An 18,894-nucleotide genomic window follows, 5' to 3' on the forward strand; every position below is an offset into this window, starting at 1 on the left:
CATCATGCAGCTCATACTTCACGGGGTGAGGGGGCATGTACAAAATCAACCCATGAGAAAGGAGCAACTCAGAACCTACCAGGATTAGGTAACATGGTACCAGCTGTATTTGGTGATCCAATCAAGAGCCCCAGGAAGGAGCACTGTGCAGAGACTTTACCGGAGCAGAGCTTCGAAGGGGACCGGAGTAAGGGAGGTAGAGAGCGAAACTCTGTGCCAGCAGGTGGAATCACAAGGGTAAAGGCATGAGGCTGAGCAGCAGTGTGATGTGGAGAGAGGAGGTGTTGGGGAGACAGCTAACAGGATGCAGCGTGCAGAGATCGCTGTGGTCAGAAGGATGGGGTCAGGAGACTCCTACTCCCCCTCCGCCACTTTCTTACACACCTCCCTGGTCCCTGAGGCCCCGCATCACTAAAATGAGGCATCGTCACCTGCCTAGTGGCCTCACAGATGGCCAAGAACATGACACAAAACTGCACTTGTGAGCATGGGGTCCTGCAGCATTGGACGGTGATGTTCCCCCAGGACAGTGAGGACATGAGGCCGTGGTTGACAGGACCAGCAGCAGGAAGACAGGGTTGGGGTGGATGTGACGGAACAGAAGACAGCCACGTGCAGGAGGGATCGACAGCAGGAAGGGGAGTGACAAGCTCGCTGAGCCAAGGAGGGCAGGGGGTGGGACCCAGAGACTCTGTGACCTGTTGTCCCGCTGGAGTTAAGTTTAGCTAAGCAGCAGCTTTAAGTTTCCATGTTGTTTCTCTGACCAGCTAACCTTGCAGAGAAATTTGGGAAATGGGAAGATGGGCGTTGAGCGTTTTTGTGCTCCCATGTCGACCCACGGGCTCCTGCTTCCCCATTCTGTACCCTCGACGCAGGGTGTAGCCTGCAGCCAAGCCTGGGCTCGTTTTGTGGCTGAAGCAAGGTGGAGTGGCATTGGAGGGAACCTTTGCTCTGTGAGCGTGGTGGGCTGTGGGCTTAAAGCTCGAGAAGATGGAGGCAGGTAGTGAGTGTGGCTCCCCCTCAGCAGCCCAGACTCAAGACTTTCTGGGGGAAAGTTCCATTCTCTTAAGTAGCAGGTGTTTCTCCCATTCCGCAGTTGGTGACTGGCTGCTCACACAGCACCCAAGAGTCAAGTGGCAGCTTGAGTTAGGGGGTAAGCCTTCGGCTTCCCAATGCCAGCCACGGTGTGGACACGCACCTCTGCCCTTGGGGATCTCAGCAAAGCCACCATTCTATCCCGGGAATGCCCACATACAGCCCTCACCCCCCTTTCCCACATATCTCAGACTGATTTTGAGGAGGGGATTCCCTTCCTGCCTCAGGCAGGCAGAGGGATGGGACCCTATTCCCTTGTCCTTGGGTCTCATTTCTGGCAGAAATGTGCCTCCTCATATCCTCCGGGGCGTGTGGGGTTGGGACAGCCCTACAGTCGGGGGGCACTGTGCCCGGCACTGTGGGTACACGGATGGGCGGGAGCTGCAGCCGCTGCCCATGCGGAGCCAGTGAGGGCTCCTGGAAGAAGCACGAATGATTCCAGGGAGGAGAAGTGGAAGAGAACAATTGGGTACAGGAGATTGGGAGTGGGATTGGTAGCAGAACTTCAGCCAACAGAAATAGAGCTTGCCAAGCAAAGGCCCAGTGGTAAGAAGGCTTTGGGCAATGTCAGGAACTCACAGGCCAGGGCTGCTGGAGAGTAGGTTCTGGGGGGTGCTGTCTTCAAGGGCAGGGTTGAAAAAGGTGGCTGGAACCAGGTCATGGGCCAGTGGACTTTGTCATTTCTGAAGTGACAAGCCTTTGAGAATTGAACAAGAAAGTCACAGGTTGGAGGCTGGGGCGGTGTGTGGGAAACAACACTGGGACCAGCTGGCTCTGGGCCCAGGAAAGAGAGGACAGAGGCAAAGGGAGCAGGACAGAGCCCCCATGGGGCAGTCCTGAACCCTCCCCAGCTCTTGGCCTACCTGATGGCTCTCACCTGAGGTATCTCTTTCTCTGTGATGTTCCCCTGAGTGACCCCAGCACAGCCCCAGCCAGGCAAGGTCAGGAGCCCATGCTGTGTGCTCCATTTCCCCTCCAGCACCGTGAGAAATATATTTCTGTGGTTTTAAGCCACCAGGTTACTGCAGTCACAGATACTAGTACAGAGAGTGAGAAAGGAGTCCGAGGTGGTTGGGAGCTCAGAGCCAGAGCAGCTGGAGGTGAGCAGTGTGCCTAACCTGCCTGGGATACAGGAGAGAAGCAGCTGGATGGCACTGTAGACGCCACGTTAAGTTCGGAGTGCCACCAGGACACTGTAAAAGCTGTGCCCAGGCCTTGCTGGCAGTGCCTTAGCAATGTGAGCTGCCTTGTGTCCACCATGGCAAGGTTGCCATGGGGCCTTTGGTGCACATTTAAACTCACTGACCCGAGAAGAGACCAGAGCGGCCCCATTTGCACCCTCCCGGGTCTGTCTCAGACATCATTCATTCCCAGTGACCAATTTGAAGATTGCATTAGAAACCAAAGAATCGTTCCTTACTTCTTTCTCTTTTTTTTTTCCGGAACCCGTTTGCACAGTTGCTGTCCCTGTCTCCTATAATGAGTTGGGCTCCAAGAGTCCTTGAACAGAGGCTGAGTCTGAACTGATCAATGGCATTTGGGGGTTGGACCATTGCTCAGGAGCCAGCTAATTTATAATGTCATATAGGCTAGACGAGAAGACCCAAGAGGATAGGCTGTCTCTTGGCTTTTTATCTCTTCTTTTTGAAAAAGGAAAGGGAAGACAGAAGGTGCCACGCTTGGCTGTTCAGCATTCAAAGATGAACTCCATCCCCGTTAGACCATGGGAACATGGGGGCTGTTTCTCCTCCCATGCCCCCTTTCTTCCCAGAGACCTGGCAGCCGCACCGCAGCGTCCTTCCCGGCTCTGGATGCTGGCCCCTGCGGGCACCGAGTCTGGCTCTAACTAATTTGCAGAGGACACCTGTTCCTTAATTAGCCCAGCCTGTGCTGTGTGTCTTGGTCTGGGCTCCCTCCAGCGTGTGAGCTAGCAGCCGTGCAAGGGCTGCTGTTTGGCAGTGTGTGCGCGTTTGCTCTGACCAGGCAGGCCCTGCACTCCCCGCTTCTGGAGTGATGTGGTCAGTCTGCACTCCTGAGCATTAAAACTATATTCCGGCCACCGTCCCGCTGTGGGTGTCATAGCTGTTGCCTGAATATTCCAAAAGAGCCCTCTGCTGCCAGTCCCCACTGCCGTCCCTAGAACAGGACATGGTTGGCCCAAGCAGGTGTGGAAACTCCTAAGCCCCTCTCCACTCCTGTTCCCCACCACTCAGATGGCATCTCACATACACTTCTTACTCGACCTTTCTCAGATGTGCTTGTATGGTTAGTGTCTTTAAAAAGAGGGAAGTTCTTGGGGGGTTGGGATCCCACTGCTACAGGGTTTTATAAAATGTGTCCTCTTGTGTGAAAGATCTTGGTAAACAGCTGCTGGGGAGGAGGATGAAGATGGATCTGGCATCGGGAAAAGGACCTGGCAGGCTACTAGAGTAGCAGGATTCCCTGCCTCCCTTCAGGGCTGATTCTGCTGTATCACCACCCACCCCCCAAACCCCCAGCCTTGGTTTTACATAGTAGAACCTTCTGAAAACCATCTTTAGGCTTTAAAGATGAGCTCCAGCCTCCCACATACGCTGCCCCTAAGAAACCATCCAGCGTGCACAGTGGGCATGCAGATTGGAGGGGAAGCACCCACACTTGCCCACACATCAGGAGTCCAGTTTCGAGCAAGCCACGGTAATTTGGAAACATCTGTGGCAAGTGGCTGTGTATGTATTCTTCCCTAAGACCTCTTCCTCTCTAACCCTTCAAGAAAGAAATCTGTCGAAGTTTCCCTAAAGTGGTTCTTTTCCTAAAGGACAGGCTGATGGTGCTACGTGCTGGCTTGCTGTATAGAGCTGCTGACTCTGCCTCACTGAGTCTGGCCTGCAGGGGATACGGTCTCCCCTGCCCCTCTTCTCTACACACACACACACACACACACACACACACACACACACACCGCCCCCAGCACCCCTAGCTTAATGGCGCTTCCCCTCCTGATTAAAGGATTGCTGGTTCCAGGCCCCCAGCAGAAAGCCGTTTCCAGAAGCCTCCCAGCCCTGGAGCCTGCCTGGAGGCCTTGGCCCCCAGCTAATTAGAGCCTTCTCCTTAAGCGGTGCTTTAGTCTTTGGTGTCATCCTCACAGTGATAATGGACTTGGATAAGAGATCACAGCTTCTCCCACTTCCCACTCTCCTTGCGGATGGGGGCAGGGGAGGGATGGGCACAGCCTGCCTGTCACCCTATCACGGGGGAGCCAGAGAGCCGGGGACTGGCCGCCAAGCTGAGCAGCTGTGATGCCTCCTCCCCAGATCACAGGGCCAGAGCCCGACTCCCCATAGTGGGCCCTGCTCCCCACATTCAGGCCTCCGCCGCCTGCTGCACCTCTGGCGAGTGTCATCAGCATTAACGTGATAAAATGGCGCAGTGTAAATGTTAATAAGGTCTGTTGCCTCTGCTGCTTCCGAGTGGCAGATTGGAAATGGTACCATCACCGTAACGCCAACCAGCAGCTTTTAATTCCTCTGCTCCCTGAGCAGCCAATTTGGCATGGAAATCCTAACCTCCCCTTAGCCCCCAGCCCAGCTCTGCTGGCACAGGTTCACCCCCATATTCCTTTGCAGAGAGGGTTCAGACTCCCCACGGACTGGTTTTCTAAGATAGGGTTTGAATCTTTATTTTCCATAAGTAAACACTTAGTTTTTTCTGTTCTCCAAAGGGAAGAGCACTGAGCCCCAAACTCAGCTCCCACTTTTCCTGGCTGCAGCCCCTTCTCTTCTTGGTTCAGGATAGTCCTCTGAGAGGTTTGCCCTGGAAGCCTACAGCCACTGGCTCTCCAGGCCTACCCTCCTCAAGTCCTAAACATTGCTGATTAATGACATCCCGACTGATCCTCTCTGAACGCTGGAGCACAGCAGTGATCTCTCCACTGCTCTGTGTCGTCGGGGCGCTGGGCGCACCTGGGTTCCTCTTAGATCCTCATCTTCCTGCTGATTACCTCCTAATTGGGGCTCATGACCAGCTCTGTGCTGGGCCTGGGAACCCTCAGCATTTGGCGAAGAGAAGTAGCAGGCGATGTCCGTGGGGTGTTGACTGGGGCTGGCCCAGAAAGTTGTCTCAGGACCAGGGGCATGAGGAGCAGCTACGAAGCACGGCTTTGGATTTCTCCTGCACCCCAGGGAGCTCCCCACATGATGTTGTTTGCCCCTGGGGAGCCTCTGCCAGTCAAGGTGCACAGCACAGTTAGGACCGGCCGCCGCGGCAAAGGCTGCGTGAATGGCGTGTTCTCCCCACACACGCGGTGTGTGCTGTGTACGCCCAGCCCCGGCACCCCCTCACCCTTGTTTCTGTCACCCAGGCTGTCTTCACTCTTCTCCTTGGACCCTTCACCTTCTTTGACGTCCAGAAGACCAAGTACCTGCAGATCCTGACCTCCCTGATGAGATGGGTTGGTGAGTGAGAGATGTCTCGAGTCTGCCCTTTGTCCCCTGGTCCCTTCCTCACCTTTTCCAAGACGGCTGTGTGCGCTCACAGCGTAGCTAGAATGTGGCAGGGGTTCTGTAGATTCCCGAAAGCCAAGAGGGGCAGGGGCTCTGTCTGCTTTTTTACTGCAGTGAAGATCACGTAGTGTGCATGGAGCCAGAGCTAGGCCCAACTGTCTTCACACGCCCCTACCACCCCCCCCCCGCCCCGCCCCCGCCCCCGCCCCCGCTGGGCCAGCTGACCCCTGAAGGCCCGGGTCGGGCTCTGCTCTGCCTTCTTGTGGGTGCCCCGTGTGGCACAGCCATAAAACCCAGTGGGCTGTGGCAACCGCCTCCGCGTTCCTGGCCGGTGGGGCATGAAGAGACACCCTCTCCGCAATGCCTTCTGACTGCCTGATGCCCTACTGAGCCAGAGCACCGTCATCCTCAGGGGTCTTTGGGGTGGTCTCTCCACCTAAAGCAGGTTTGTGGTAGGGAGCCCATTCATTCTGCCGCACTGTCCCAGAAGGTTCTGGCTGCTGAGACCCCTAGGCCCAGGGCAGGAGGGTGCAGGGTCTCTATTGGCCAGCACATGCTCTGGGATCATTTGTATTCCGTGTTTGGGTCTAAAAGCAAAGAATACCATTGCTGTTCTGGTTGAGAGGCTGGCAGAGGGAGTCTGCCCAGTTTCCAGCCCCTCGCCGGCCCCAGCACAGAGGTTCCTGAGGAGCCCGGGGTTGGGACGCCTCCCTCCTGGCCCTCTTCTCTACCTCCCTTTGCCTTTGCATCTGCCCCATCATCGCCCCTCATCAGGATTCAGCGCGCACCTTGCTCCTCCACGCCAGCACTCAGCACTAGATCATGACGAGCACAGCTTCTGATAAAAATGATTTCCGGCTTTTCTGGCACATCCTGCTCAGGATTACAGAAGCCCAGTATAAGGAGCCGCTGCATCATGGGGTTCCTGGCATCTTCAGTCAGGAGGGACCATGGCGGCCATCCAGTGTAGTCCTCACCCCACAAGGGCAGGCTCCACGGGCACGCCCACGGGGTGGCCCCTGCTCCGCTCTGAAGGGATGTTGTCAGCACTGGAAGTCCTGTCTTGTCTTGAGCCCGACTCGGCAGCCTGTGACTTCTTTCCACCTTGGTGCTTCCTTGCAAGGAATTAAGAGCAAGACTGAGTCATCTGCTTAGTTAGCTTTTGGGGCCTCTGTAACATGATAAACCTGTCCTTCCTCACCCAGCCAAGTCGAGGGAGCAGGAGGTCACTTGTCCAATGCCCGGATGGAGCAGGATTCCTGGTCTACCCCACTCAGCTGGTCCAATCCTATATGCACCTACGTGGTGCTGTTTGCAAATTTTATTCACATGTATCAAAGCCCCAGGTTAAAGTAATACGACCACCTGGGAAAAAATGAGAACTCATTACTTAGAACACGAAGATCACACTGGCATCAACAGAAAAGGTGCTGCAGTGGAGCCCCTTTGGGTGCCAGGATGACTTACATCCCCAGGTTGGGATCAGCAGGGCTCACAATCCCTGCTGTCCATCCTTCTCCTTATAAGTCTGCTTATAAGAAGTAGGTGAAAGCCCTTGTGACCTTCAGAAGGAAAAGTTTTTTCAGTAAAGCAGCACTCAGAGAAAAATACGCTCCCTCGTCTCCTCCTGGTCCCCCTCTTGTCACTATTCCTCTGCTCCCAACAGCCAGTCCCCAAAGTCCTGAGAGCCTTGCCCCTCCCCCACTCGGGACAGCTGTCCTTGACCTGCCACATCAGAAGTCCTCACAGGGAGGGCAGGAGCAGGGTGGGGAGAGGTGGAGGGCTCCTGTGCGTTAGCCAGCATGATGGATCCCCTCGTCAGCCCACGAGAGGGCTGCCCAGATCATGACGGTTAATAGTTTCTGTGAATCTCTGAGCTTGTTGAGGTGGAGCGTGACCGAGTCCTCGCGTTGGGTGAGCAGTATATTCATTAAAAGGGGGCGATTGTTAAGGGGGGGGAGGAGGCTGGTGGTAAATAAAGAGTGATTGTCTCAGGACAGGGCATCTGGAGATGCCCCCAGACTCAGCTCCCACCTGCAGAGAAGGCAATGAGCTTCCAGCGGGCAGGCCCCCGGGGGCCTCAAGAGCATCTCAGAGCACCCCTTGCCCCCTCTCAGAGTAGTACCATCCTGCTCCCTTGTGACCCCATATTGCCTCCCCTTTTCCCAACCAGAGTCCCCTTGTGCAGGCCAGCAAGGCTAGTTAGCCCCGGGGACTGCAGTGTGGACTATGTCTACCTCCCTGAGGCGCTTAGGACCTGCGAGGTAGCCCCTTGCAGTGCAGCAGAGCGAGGTGGCAGTGGCCTTGGGAGGGGTGCTTGACAGCAGCAAGGGCCTGAGGAGAGAACAGCACGTGAAGGTCACCCACGCTCATGTTTTCACATGGTGACACTGTTGTCACTGCAAGTCATCTGCCTCATTTCTCCCTTCGGTCTGAGAGAGAATCAAATGACACTGGCCTCTCCACACACCTGTTCTCCAGAGTGTTCTGGGTGACCATGCAGCTGTAGTCATTCTTCTCCCAGACAGGTTCAGACCCTGCCCTTGGAAAGCTAACCTCTCTGTGACACAAAGCCCTCTGAAGCAAAAGAAAAAATGCCCAGTTAAATAAACTCTGGACTGTAGGTAAGCCTAGGGTTCAGTTCCCAGCCAGGGGCATCAGAGCCACCTGGGCCGTTTCCTCCGTGGGTCTGGTGGGAGGGATTTCCCTCATCCTGGCCCCACGTAGCCTGAGCAGCTACACAGCACTGGGAGCCAAGGATGGGGCCAGGGGACAGGGATGGAGGAGTCCCAGGGAGCTGCCAAGCACCAGCCAACAGGCAGCCCTGCTGCAGGAAGGACCAGGGTCTGCCCACAGTACATTTGCGAGGGAGGTCTCTCCCCAGAGAGGTTCTTCTAGAACCTTCCAAAGCAGCGAGCACCAAAGCCCGTTTGTCCTCTCAAGTCTGCGCCAAGTTGTTAATTTGCAACAAACTCCTTTTCATCTTGCTTCTGAGAAGCAGCTGTGTGGCCGTGTCCCCCCCTGACCCTCCCTCCTTTCCCACACTCCCGCACACCCTACCCCTTCCTTCTCCCCAGATTAGGGCCCAGACTGTCCAAGAGAGCCGAGCGGGAGCGCAGGGTGGCAATAAGCCGACTTGGGTTCTAGGAAGACAAAAGGGAAGAATGAGCACCAAAGGGACCGGAAAATCATAAATAAATGTGCTGAGCCGGAAACTTTCTTGTGCTTAATTAGGAATTTGTTCTGCCATCTGTTGAAATGAGGCTGGGGAAGGCTGCGGGAGCCCCTCCCCGAGCAGGGCCCCGGAGCTCGGGACTCACCAAGCAGCCTTTAGGCCGGTGCTCGTGGCCACCTCGGTGCGCTCCTTCGGTTATTAGCGCCTCATGCTGCCAGAATGGGCCTTTGCAAATAGCCACCTGTCCAGGAAAATGTCGAAACGTGTATGACAAGTGCCGGTGTTAATGTATCTCCCTTGGTCCCCAAATAAATTCTGGGCAGACCAGGCTGGTCAGCTTGGGAGACCCGGACACCAGGTGCCTCTGAGTTGACAAGTACACGGTGGGTTCCAGGTGCCGTCAGCAGGTGAGACCATTGTTGAGGCTTTAGCAGACTTCCTGAGCAGCCGTCCTTTCTGTCCCGTCACTCACCCCTGGGCTAGTGGCAGGCTCCTGAGCCCAGGGCTTTTGGTTCTGGCCCTCCTCCCAGTGTTCCCTTCCACGCGGTCTCAGTGTTCACCAGCGGCCTGAGCCTGCCTCAACCAGGTTCCTTATCCGGCAGCAGCCAAGGCAAGACTCCTCACCACAGAGCAACCCTGAAGTTAAAATGGGATCCAAGACCGTGTGGCAAGGGCTGTTAGCACTACCTGGCCCTGGGTCAGCATTCAGGTAGTAGCCACAATATGCAGCCCCGCCGTCATCATCTCTGTTGGCCGGTACGTCCTGGGGGTGGCCTCAGCAGGAGCCCCCCTTGGGGCTGGCCGTGAGATCAGGGACGTTTGCGAGGGAGGTGGCCCAGGCCACCTCCAGAAGGAGCTATGGCTCTGGCAGTGAGATCTTGAAGCATCGCCAGTTGGCTCTGTCAGCCTTCTCTCTGCCCCACCTCCCAGGGCTGGTCCCCAGGGCGCCCGGCGCCCCCAGCAGCCTCCACCCTCACCACCTTCCAGGAAGCTTGAGCCAAAGAGAAATGAGAAGCAGGTGCATCTCGCAGAACGGCCTGGGGCTTCCTCTTTAATTCCTGGTTCTCATTCCGTAAGTGGTCAATAGGCCGGGGACACTCAGGAGAGACACAGGCCCCGTAGCTGTGGCCACAGAGCCTGAGCCTCAGACCACTAAGCAAACAACTGTAGACTGCCCCCACCTGGGCTGCCTCACAGGGAGCCCTTCGACAGGAGGGGCTGAAACCGCGTCATTACTTCACCCCCGTTACCAGCTTCCGCCGCACACACCTCCCAGTTGGGGACACACACAGCTGGCTCGGCTCGGGGTGCCCCATTTGGTGTTATTAAAAACCCGATTCTTTCTAATAAAGACTGCTCTGGAGCACGGCAGCCTTCCTCGGTCTGGGCTGGCGAGGACCCACAGGGCTCCTTCCTCTGATTGTGTATTCAGAGCAGCGCGGCGCACATCACGCCCGTTCTCTGTGCTCCCCTCAAAGTGGGTCAGGCGCCAGCCTCTCCGAGCGTCCGTGGGCAAACTTGAACCTCATGAAGCTCCTCGGCCCAGCCTTCCCTTCCTCCCCCCAGCAAGTGCCCCAGATTTGTCTTCCAGACCTACCCAGCAGGGAGAGGTGGGACTCGGCGGTGGTGGCCCGAGAAGCAGAAGGTCCCCAGGAGGAGACCGTCACCTGGGAACATAAGGGCTCTGCTTATACCTGTCCCCAGGATTATCTGCGGCCGCTTGGCTGACTCCCCTGCAGATCCATGACTGTTTCAGCTGAGTGTCTCTTGGTGGGACTGCTCTATCTGTCACCGCCAGCAGCCAGGGGTCGTCTCTGTCTGGGCCATCTGTTCCCCACATCCTGTCGGCTCCACATGCCAGCTTTGGTGCATGAATTCCTGCACAACCACTCACTGCTGTCCTCTCCACTGGTGCTTCTTGGAGGGCTGGGAAGCGGGTCCTGTGGCCCCCTCTGAGCAGCCAGCCAGCCAGCATCGACCTTCAGCATTACCCCACCCTGCTGTCAGCACCCGCTCCCCACCCACCCTCTCTCTGGGCCCCTGTCCAGGGCTCTCCTGGGCCATCGAGTGTGTGGCTTCCCCTCATTCCTCAGCCAGTGGAGGGAATCCAAGAAAACCTTTCTGTGTATATTTCATTTTGGACTTTATCCTTGGTTTCCTAAAAGTTCTTTCTGCTAACACAGTTTAATGGAAAGGAGGATGTAGTTTCTCTCTTACTGCTCTCAGGGCAGAGTGGGCACCCAGGTAAAGTTTGCTGGAAAGCCAGCCCCGTGCCGCAGATTACCCATCTCATTCACGGGACTGACCCAGGAGCCGTGCTGGGCCCCAAGTAAAGGCCACCCCACGGCCACCCTGCTTCTGTGAACAGCCTTTGTGGTCAGCAGCTCTGCTCTGCATGTGGCTGAGACGTGTGCTGGCTGGTCCATCAGACAACCCCAGGGGGTCGTGGGCCAGCCGCCTGGACACTGGCAAGGGGAGGGAGGTAAGGCTCAGCTTGTGATCAGCAAGATGAGGTCTTGGACCAGTGGCAGTGGCTGCAGGTGTGTTCCTGCGCAGACTGGGCCTCGTATGGGCTGGGGTGACCTCAGCCGTGCGTCAGAAGCACCCCCTAGATGTCTCAGAGCTGGTGGGGCCCCAGCTGACCAGGGGAAGCCGAGCGCCGGTGCCGTAGTACTACTTCTCCTCATTTTCTCCATCCTGGTTTTTCTGTGCGTCTAGCTACGCAGAAGAGGTGCCTCGGTGGGCTCAGGCCGCATTAGGGAATACTGCAGGCTGGGTGGTTAAACAGTAGAGATTTATCTTCTCGGTTCCGGAGATTAGAAACCCAAGGTCAGGGTTGGTTTCTGGCGAGGCCTCTCTTCCTGTCTTGTAGACGGCCACCTTCTTGCTCTTCCTCACAGAGGCTCTTCTCTGTGTGTGGGGGGCAAGAGCTCTGGCACCTCTCACTCCTCTTAGGAGAACGCGAACGCGGATCCCGTCAGATTAGGGCTCTTATGACCTCATTGAACCTTTGTCACTTCCTTAGAGGCTCCATCTCCAAGCAGTCTCAAGGGGCGTCAGGGCTTCCGCGTAGGAATTAGAGAGAGAGATAATTCAGTCCGCAACAAGAGGAGAGGACTGAGCAGCATTCAGGAAGGGTGACAGAGCCGAAGTTTTATGTTTGCAATTTTGGAAGGAGATTAGTCGGCTACTAGCCAGAGGCCCCACGGCTTCACGGTTCCGGCCATTACAAACTGAGCTTGTTCTGACAGCGTAAGAATGAAAAATTGAGACACTTGCCTCCCAGGCGCCACTTGCCGTGCTTGGAGGGAGTAGAAAGGGGAGCGATGGAAAAGCCAGAACTCTTGACTTCCTACTTGAGATTTGATAGCTTTAGAGACTCAAATACCTACTCTTTGCCCACGGCCCCCTCTTTCCAGCACACTTGGAAAAAGGAGCTTTGCTCTGAGTTCTCAGAAATATTTCTTAAGTAATCTCTACGCCTAACATGGGATCAAACTCACAACCCTGAGATCAAGAGTCACATGCTCTACTGACTGAGCCAGCCACCTGCCCTGGCACCACTGGAGTTGAGGAGCCTGTATGCCTTTGGAGGTAAATATTTAGCCACAGAATGTGACCCCATAAGTTAATTATCCAGGTGTCCTTCTCTTCTGATCCCGTGATGACGATGACAGTGACCATGAGGACAACAGGGCTGGAGTCCTCCAGAAACCACAGGGGCTGAGTCAGCGTGGCAACGTAGATTGGCTTTGAATCCCCTCCCTTCAGTAGAAGAAACACAGGTGACTTCTCGTGAATTTGTCCAGGCAAGGCCGGCAATCACAGAATGTCTTATGGCCTGAGATGAAACCTAACCCAGGCCCGAGATGCGTTTGCAGACAAGCACATCTGTGAGGGAACTTCTCATTTTTCCCCAAGGGGACTCCTTCCAGCATGACAGGCCAGTATGTCCTGTCTTCTCGGGGTGTGAAAGGAGCCCCCACCCAATCCATAGCCTGTGCTCAGGTGGGAGGGTGATGATCAAAGAAGGATGGGCCAATGTGAGCCCCCAAAATCCAAGCATAACTCCTTTTCACTCAGCCCCATTTGGAGAGAGCCCACATCCAGGGTCCCCCCCAAATGACAGAGTGGTGGGAACACATTGTCCTTGTGTGGCCCTAGGTGGAGCAAGAGGGAGCTGCTTCGTTCACAGCAGGTGTGAGCAGCCCAGGTCTGATGCCAGGACCAGGACAAGGGGCATTCCTGGAAGGGTGATGACTGCACCTGACCTAGCCAGGGCAGCGGGGGCCCCTAGTATGATCCCAGTTCCCCTCCTTGGAGCAAAAGGAGTCAGGTGAAAACTGAGGGTTGGCAGGTTCCTACCTGTGCAGGACCAGGGTTTTCGGGATGGGAGATAAGGTTTCCACAATGACTCATTCCTAAGGGATGGCTTGGGCCAGGCTCCGCCCAGGTGCTTCGCTGCACCGTCTTGTCCCATCCTCCACGAGGTGCCGTGATCACCTCCATTTTTAAAGGTGGTAAAATGGAGGCAGTGTCGAGTGACAGGACCACCCAAGATGACACAGTTCAGTGGCAGGACCTGATTGAATCCAGAGTAACTTGAGAAGCTGAACTTGCTGAGAGGAAGAGCAGTGGGCTCCCACCCTCCCCCTGGTGGTTTCTGAGGCCTTAGAGCTTCCAGAAGTGAGCCCCCACGCACACCCCGGGCCCTGTGGGCTCTCTGTTCACAGTCGGTCCTGTTACCTAAGGAACAAATGCCCAGTCACCTGCTCCTGCTTAAGGGCTTTGAAACCTGGTCTTCAGCTTCTCTCAGCTCAGCCGGGTGTTACCCCATCTGCTCCCCCCAGCCCTCCTGAATCTCAGGAAGCCCAGGCCAACCTCTGACCAGCCTAAGGGAGGCACATCTGTGCCCCAGCCTTCTCCAAGGGCAGCACTGTGGAGGAGGAAGCTGGTGCCACATCCTCCCCGGATCCAGCTCTGATGATGGGCACAGCACGGCCATTCATTATCATTAGCCCTGGCATGTTGATTCTCTGCTTGGAGAAGAGGGTGCCATCCTCGTGACAGCCGCCTTGACGGATGGCCTCTGCCTCCTATGTGTCAGAGCTAAAGCTGCTTACGGGGCTCAGAGAACAGCGAGGTATCTGGGGCAGCCCAGGCTGGGGCCTACCACAGCCCCGGGGCTTCTGGGGCCAGGTTCAGAGGTCGGAGACTTGAGAGCAGCTTTCCAGGAAGCAGCCCTGCAGAGACCAGGCAGGGTACCACAGCCAGTTGCCGGAATGGCCTGGGTGCCTGCAGCACCCCTAGGGGAAGTCCTGGGGGTAGTGGGGGCAAGGAGAGCTCTGCCCCAGGCTCCTCAACTCCAGTGGTGCCAGGGCAGGTGGTCCAGCTCATGCCAGCACCACGCAGACCCTGGAATTCTGTAAGGAAAGTGGAGCCCTGCCCAGGCCTCGCCCACGCTGCAGGAGTAGTGGGCAGAGCCTCCCCACGGCCCAGAGGCCAGATCAGTGCCAGCCACGGCTGCTGGAGGCCCCGGAAGGAGCTCCTCCCTCCCCACCCCTGCCGCACAGGCTGGCCCTTACTCACCCAGGCATGGGTTTTGGCGCGTGGAGGATAGAAGTAAACTGCAGTTGCTGGTTGCGCTCTCCAGAAGCACACACCCGAGCCCTGGGCCCTCAGACCCCTGCTCGGCTCTCATTCTGTCCCAAGAGCAAGTCTGCCCCTCGGGGGAAGCCTTGACCTATCTGTGGGCGGAGGGCCTGGGAGAGAGGGACTCAGGAGGGAGGAGCCCGGGAGGCCGAGTGCTGCTGCCTTTGTCTCTCACTCCTCCCCCTGCAAACTGGGACCATCTTTGCCCCTTGGCAGGAGTTCAGAAGGGTGTTGGCCCACCTGTCCTACTCTCTGAAAGGAGTGTGGCTGTGAGGACAGAAAGACAGCGGGAGGCCCCGCAGCTCCTGGCCAGGCTGCTTCTCTGGCTCTTGCTGGCAAGAGAGGGAGAGCAGGAGACTGCCTCTGGAAAGCCGTATTTCTCTTCTGACGACTTTGAGAGCCCAGGTAGTGCCTGGGTAGATGAGAGGGCACCTGATACGCAGTACCACCCTGACCGCCCGCCATGGTCGAAGTCGCCGCCATCCCCGTGATGGGACCCCTGGTGTTGTCGTGCAGGATGTTCCTGGTGTAAAATTTACTTTGAACCACGCTTCCTCAGATAGAGAAGGGAAGTGTCTTTACTAGGCCATCTGCCCAGGCCTCCAGAGGACTGAATGTGTGGGAGCCGGGGGCAGGCTGTGGCCCAAGGCCAGTGGATGTGGTGAGGCCGGAGGACGCTGGCCTCAGAGCAGCTGCCAGAGTAAGCGTGTGAGGGTAGCACACCTCTCCAGGCCAAGTCACTAGGGTGGGAGCCTGGAAACTGCGATGCTCGTGGAGGGCTCTACCTCCAGCCCCTCCTCCTCTGGCTGCCAGAACCAGGATCCCTGCTCCTCTGCGACCCCCCACTTGTCTTTTGCCTGTGGGCTTGGATAGGACTTGGATACCTCCCACAGCGGGGATCTCATCACCTACCCTGCAGCTAATGTGGCTGTTACCAGTTCTTTCTTGTAATTTGTCTCTGCAACGTCTGTCAGTTCCCCTGGACAGTGGGCTCCCGAAGGACAGGGATTATATTTGCTCAGTGCACTGTCCTCAGGTGCCCAGAACACGTAAGCAGTCCTCGCGGCTTCACCAGGTGGGTGGTCAGTCCCAGCAGAGCCATGAGTTACACAAAACAAGTGCAAGTTTTTCACATGGGCTGTTATTTCAGCTATTTAAAGAGAAGTCTCTTGTCCTGCCTCATCACCTGGCAGCTGTGCCTCCCAAGGCCGACAGCCACTCCTCACGTGACATGTGCCAGGCCCTCACCTCCTTCCCCACCACAGAATCCTCCCCGGCAACTCACTGCATCTTGTCACCCCTTGGAGTGTGAGTTCCAGTGCCGATGCGGGTGGATGTGGGCCAGGACCCTCATCCTATTGCCTGGGGTCTCTGAGCGTGGCCTGTGAGGGTCAGAGAGAAGTCAGGGCCTGGGCAGCAAGGTGTCAAGGAGCACTCACCACTCTGCCCTTAGTGTCCGCCCCACAGCCCCGGCCAGGGCCAAGCGTCTCTGGCGGTAGCCAGCTGAGTCTTCGGCGTCGGTGTGGACACCTAGAGCCCTGCTGTCTGTCATGCTTCCTGACAGTCTGTCACTCACAGCCTGTCACCCTCTTTCATCTTGATTTATTAGCAGGTCTAATGAGTTTGGGGAGCAGCTGTCTCCCAGGGATGGGACCATCCATCTAGGAGATGGCTGTTGAACTCTGCTCCTCCCGCAGCCACGGGGGTAGGAGCCATGGACTAGGGGGTGTGGCCACAAGGACAGGGGACGGAGAGCCGCTCAGGGGTGAGTCCTGGTGCATCTAGTCCAGGACCTGGCCCTCCTGCCTCCTTCCTGTCCTCTCCTTCTCTGTCCCTCCATTACAACATGAAGTTGGGGGTATCTCTGCTTTCTTTTGAACTTACCCACTTGGAGACCAGGCTGGAACATTTGGCCTTGCCTCCCACTCCTGAGAACATAGGCCAGCGTCCACCCTGTGACCTCGCAGTGACGGGGGTGGGGCGGGTTGGGGGGACCCGAAGGGCTCCGGTGCCTCAGACTTCCACTGCCCCTTCCCAAGGCTTGCTGGGGCTCATGGGCACAGAGCCAGTCCTCAGCGCTTTCCAAGCCCAGGCAGTGCTCCTCAGGCGTCTGCTCCGGGGGCATCGTGTGCCCTTCCTCGGAAGAGCTTCTCAGCTTGGAGCCGTGTGCTCATGTGATGAACATCACACGCTGCTCCAGCGAATGTCCCTCTTCCCCCTGACTGGAGCATTAAGTGTCCCAGGAGCAGGGTGGGGCCTGGCACCCAGTGGGTACTGGGTCAGGATCCAGGGGGCAAATGAAGCACCTCTGCTTCCCTGTGCTGCAAGGTCATGTGACAAAGCAGTACAGCATGTGGGTGACGAGAGCGGGGCTCGCCGGGGATGGCCCCCAGATGAGACTGTCTCCCTCCAGGCCCTTCTCCAGGAGCTGCTACTTTTTTTGATGTTAGAATCACCTCCCAAGAGTCTCTGGCATCTTCATTCCTGGATAGGATCCAACATCTAGCCCTTGGGGGTAGATCTGGTTTTTGGAAATAGACTTGAGTAAGAGAACAAGATGGGTGACGAATCGAGGTCATAGCATTGTGAGGTAAGCCTAATTATAGCTAGAAGATTGTGAGATAAGCTTTCTTATCTCCCATAGCCATGCTTTTTATCAGCCACCCTGAAAGTTCTAGAAAATGTCGCATGTCATCATTGACATAAAGAAGACACAGTTCCCGAGACGGTGACTCCAGGAGACACCGGTCAGTAGCCATAGGTTCGGGATAGAGGTTGCCCATATCTCTGTATGCTTTAATGCATAAAAAAGCATAAAAACTCAGTCTCCTGTCTTTGGAAGCCTCTGTAAATCGGCGTTTTTGCAGTAAGGAAAGCCCAGGGCCGCCCAGACAGCTCACCTGGAAGTCAGCAAGCCTGGTGTCCCACAGCTTCCTGGAGATGTAGCGTTGAGGAGGAAGGTGGGTGGAGAGGCACTGGCCAGCATCCAGGGCTAGAGGCAGCCGTGACTCAGTGACTCGGAGTTGCTGGCTTTCTGTCTTCTCCCACGGCACCCTGAGGCCGAGCCACAGGTTCAGCTTTCTCCACGCGCCTTTTTCCAGGCTGCGAGTGGCACCAGGTCACGAGGTGACACCTGAGATGGTGGTGGCAGAGTCGGGTTGGAATCTTGCCTTAGAGCGGCTGCCTTCCGCAGGACGGTCAGCAGCGGCCTCTTGAGTAGCTAAGCTCCAGGCACCCCCCCGGCACCCCCCCCCGCCCCCGCCAATGCACCCTGTCTGCCAGCTGTAGCCACCTGACTGCTCAGTTCTGTGCTGTGACCCTCTCTGGCCCCGAGACAGACTGCCTGGCACACAGGGGACTCCACCTCCACCCTGGCCCAGTGCACTTCCTCCCCAGGATCTCTGCTCTGCACTCACCCCCAGAGATCCAATGAGCCAGGCTGCCGGGGTCCCGGGCTGTCCTATCGGCCCCTGACCATCCTCCAGGGGCTAATCCAGAGACAGCTCCCTGGGCTAAGACCCCACGGGAGGAGCTGGCTCCCCACTTTCCTCTTGACCTGCGGGAGCGCGGAAGGAAGACAAGCAGCGTCTCTGGAGCAGCGAGGGTCGTGGCGCCCTCAGAGTTGTCCAGAGTCGGGAGCGGCAGGGACTGGGGCAGGCTAAGGAAGAAACAAATCATCTATATTGGCAGTTTGCACAGGCCTGTTCCTGTGCTCCCTCCCTGCTCCTGTCCCCCGTGTCAGACAGCTCTGATTAAAAGGAATAGATGACATTTCTGTCGATCCCACTCCCGAGTGTCATTGTGGGAACACACTGGTCTGGCTTTCTGTGAGTCCCAGGAAAAAGGCCACTGCTTTCCAGGGTACCAGGGGCTGTGACATGGCCTGAGGGGACAGCGGGGACACCCCCAGCCTCCCACACAAGGTGGGGCCCTGTGCCTCAGACAGGCTGGCCTCCTTCAGCCCCGCTGCCCCTTCCTGCTCACCTGTGTGGCCCAGCAACAGATGTCAGGTGTCCCGGAGCACAGGCTAGGGGGGGCTGTCAGGTCTGGCCTGAACAGCCGGGTTTATGAACTCCAAAACAGGACAGGGACACCAGGGGTCCTGTGTGTATCAAGTGGCTGACGGCGAAGGCGGTCCTGGGCAGTCTGGGTAGCAGATGTGAGAAGCCAGAGACACGGGGGCGTCAGCTGGACCTTGCAGTGTGTCTGCCTCCGGGAGCCCCAGCTGATGAGTGCGGCTCCAGGTGTGAGACCCTTACGAGGGTCTCTTGTAAAACCTGCTGGAATCTGTTCCGAACAGCCCTAGGTCCCCTTCTGCCCTATAGCAAACCCAGGTCACGGTCACTCCCTCGTCCCCTGCCTCTGCCACCAGGTCCAGGAGAACAGGGCCATGTGCCATTTGCCTCCAGCCTTGAAGCCAGCAGCTCAGAGGGCTCGGCTCTTCCCAGTGTTGGTCTTGATGCCATTTCTTCTCTTGAGCAGCCACGGGGA

At 56.9% G+C, this 18,894-nt stretch overlaps 1 protein-coding gene across 2 annotated transcripts in view; it reads left to right on the top strand.

Moving 5' to 3' along the window:
• TMEM104 (transmembrane protein 104) overlaps nucleotides 1-18,894 on the top strand; it is a 56,650-nt gene that overhangs the window by 33,199 nt on the left and 4,557 nt on the right. For both annotated transcript variants that reach the window (XM_041725751.1, XM_041725752.1), the window contains exon 9: nucleotides 5,435-5,528. In XM_041725751.1, coding sequence (XP_041581685.1) covers nucleotides 5,435-5,528 — 94 coding nt within the window. The remainder of the gene's footprint in view (nucleotides 1-5,434; nucleotides 5,529-18,894) is intronic.

Source organism: Vulpes lagopus, chromosome 12, assembly GCF_018345385.1.
Source record: "Vulpes lagopus strain Blue_001 chromosome 12, ASM1834538v1, whole genome shotgun sequence".
NCBI classification, from domain to species: Eukaryota; Metazoa; Chordata; class Mammalia; order Carnivora; family Canidae; genus Vulpes; species Vulpes lagopus.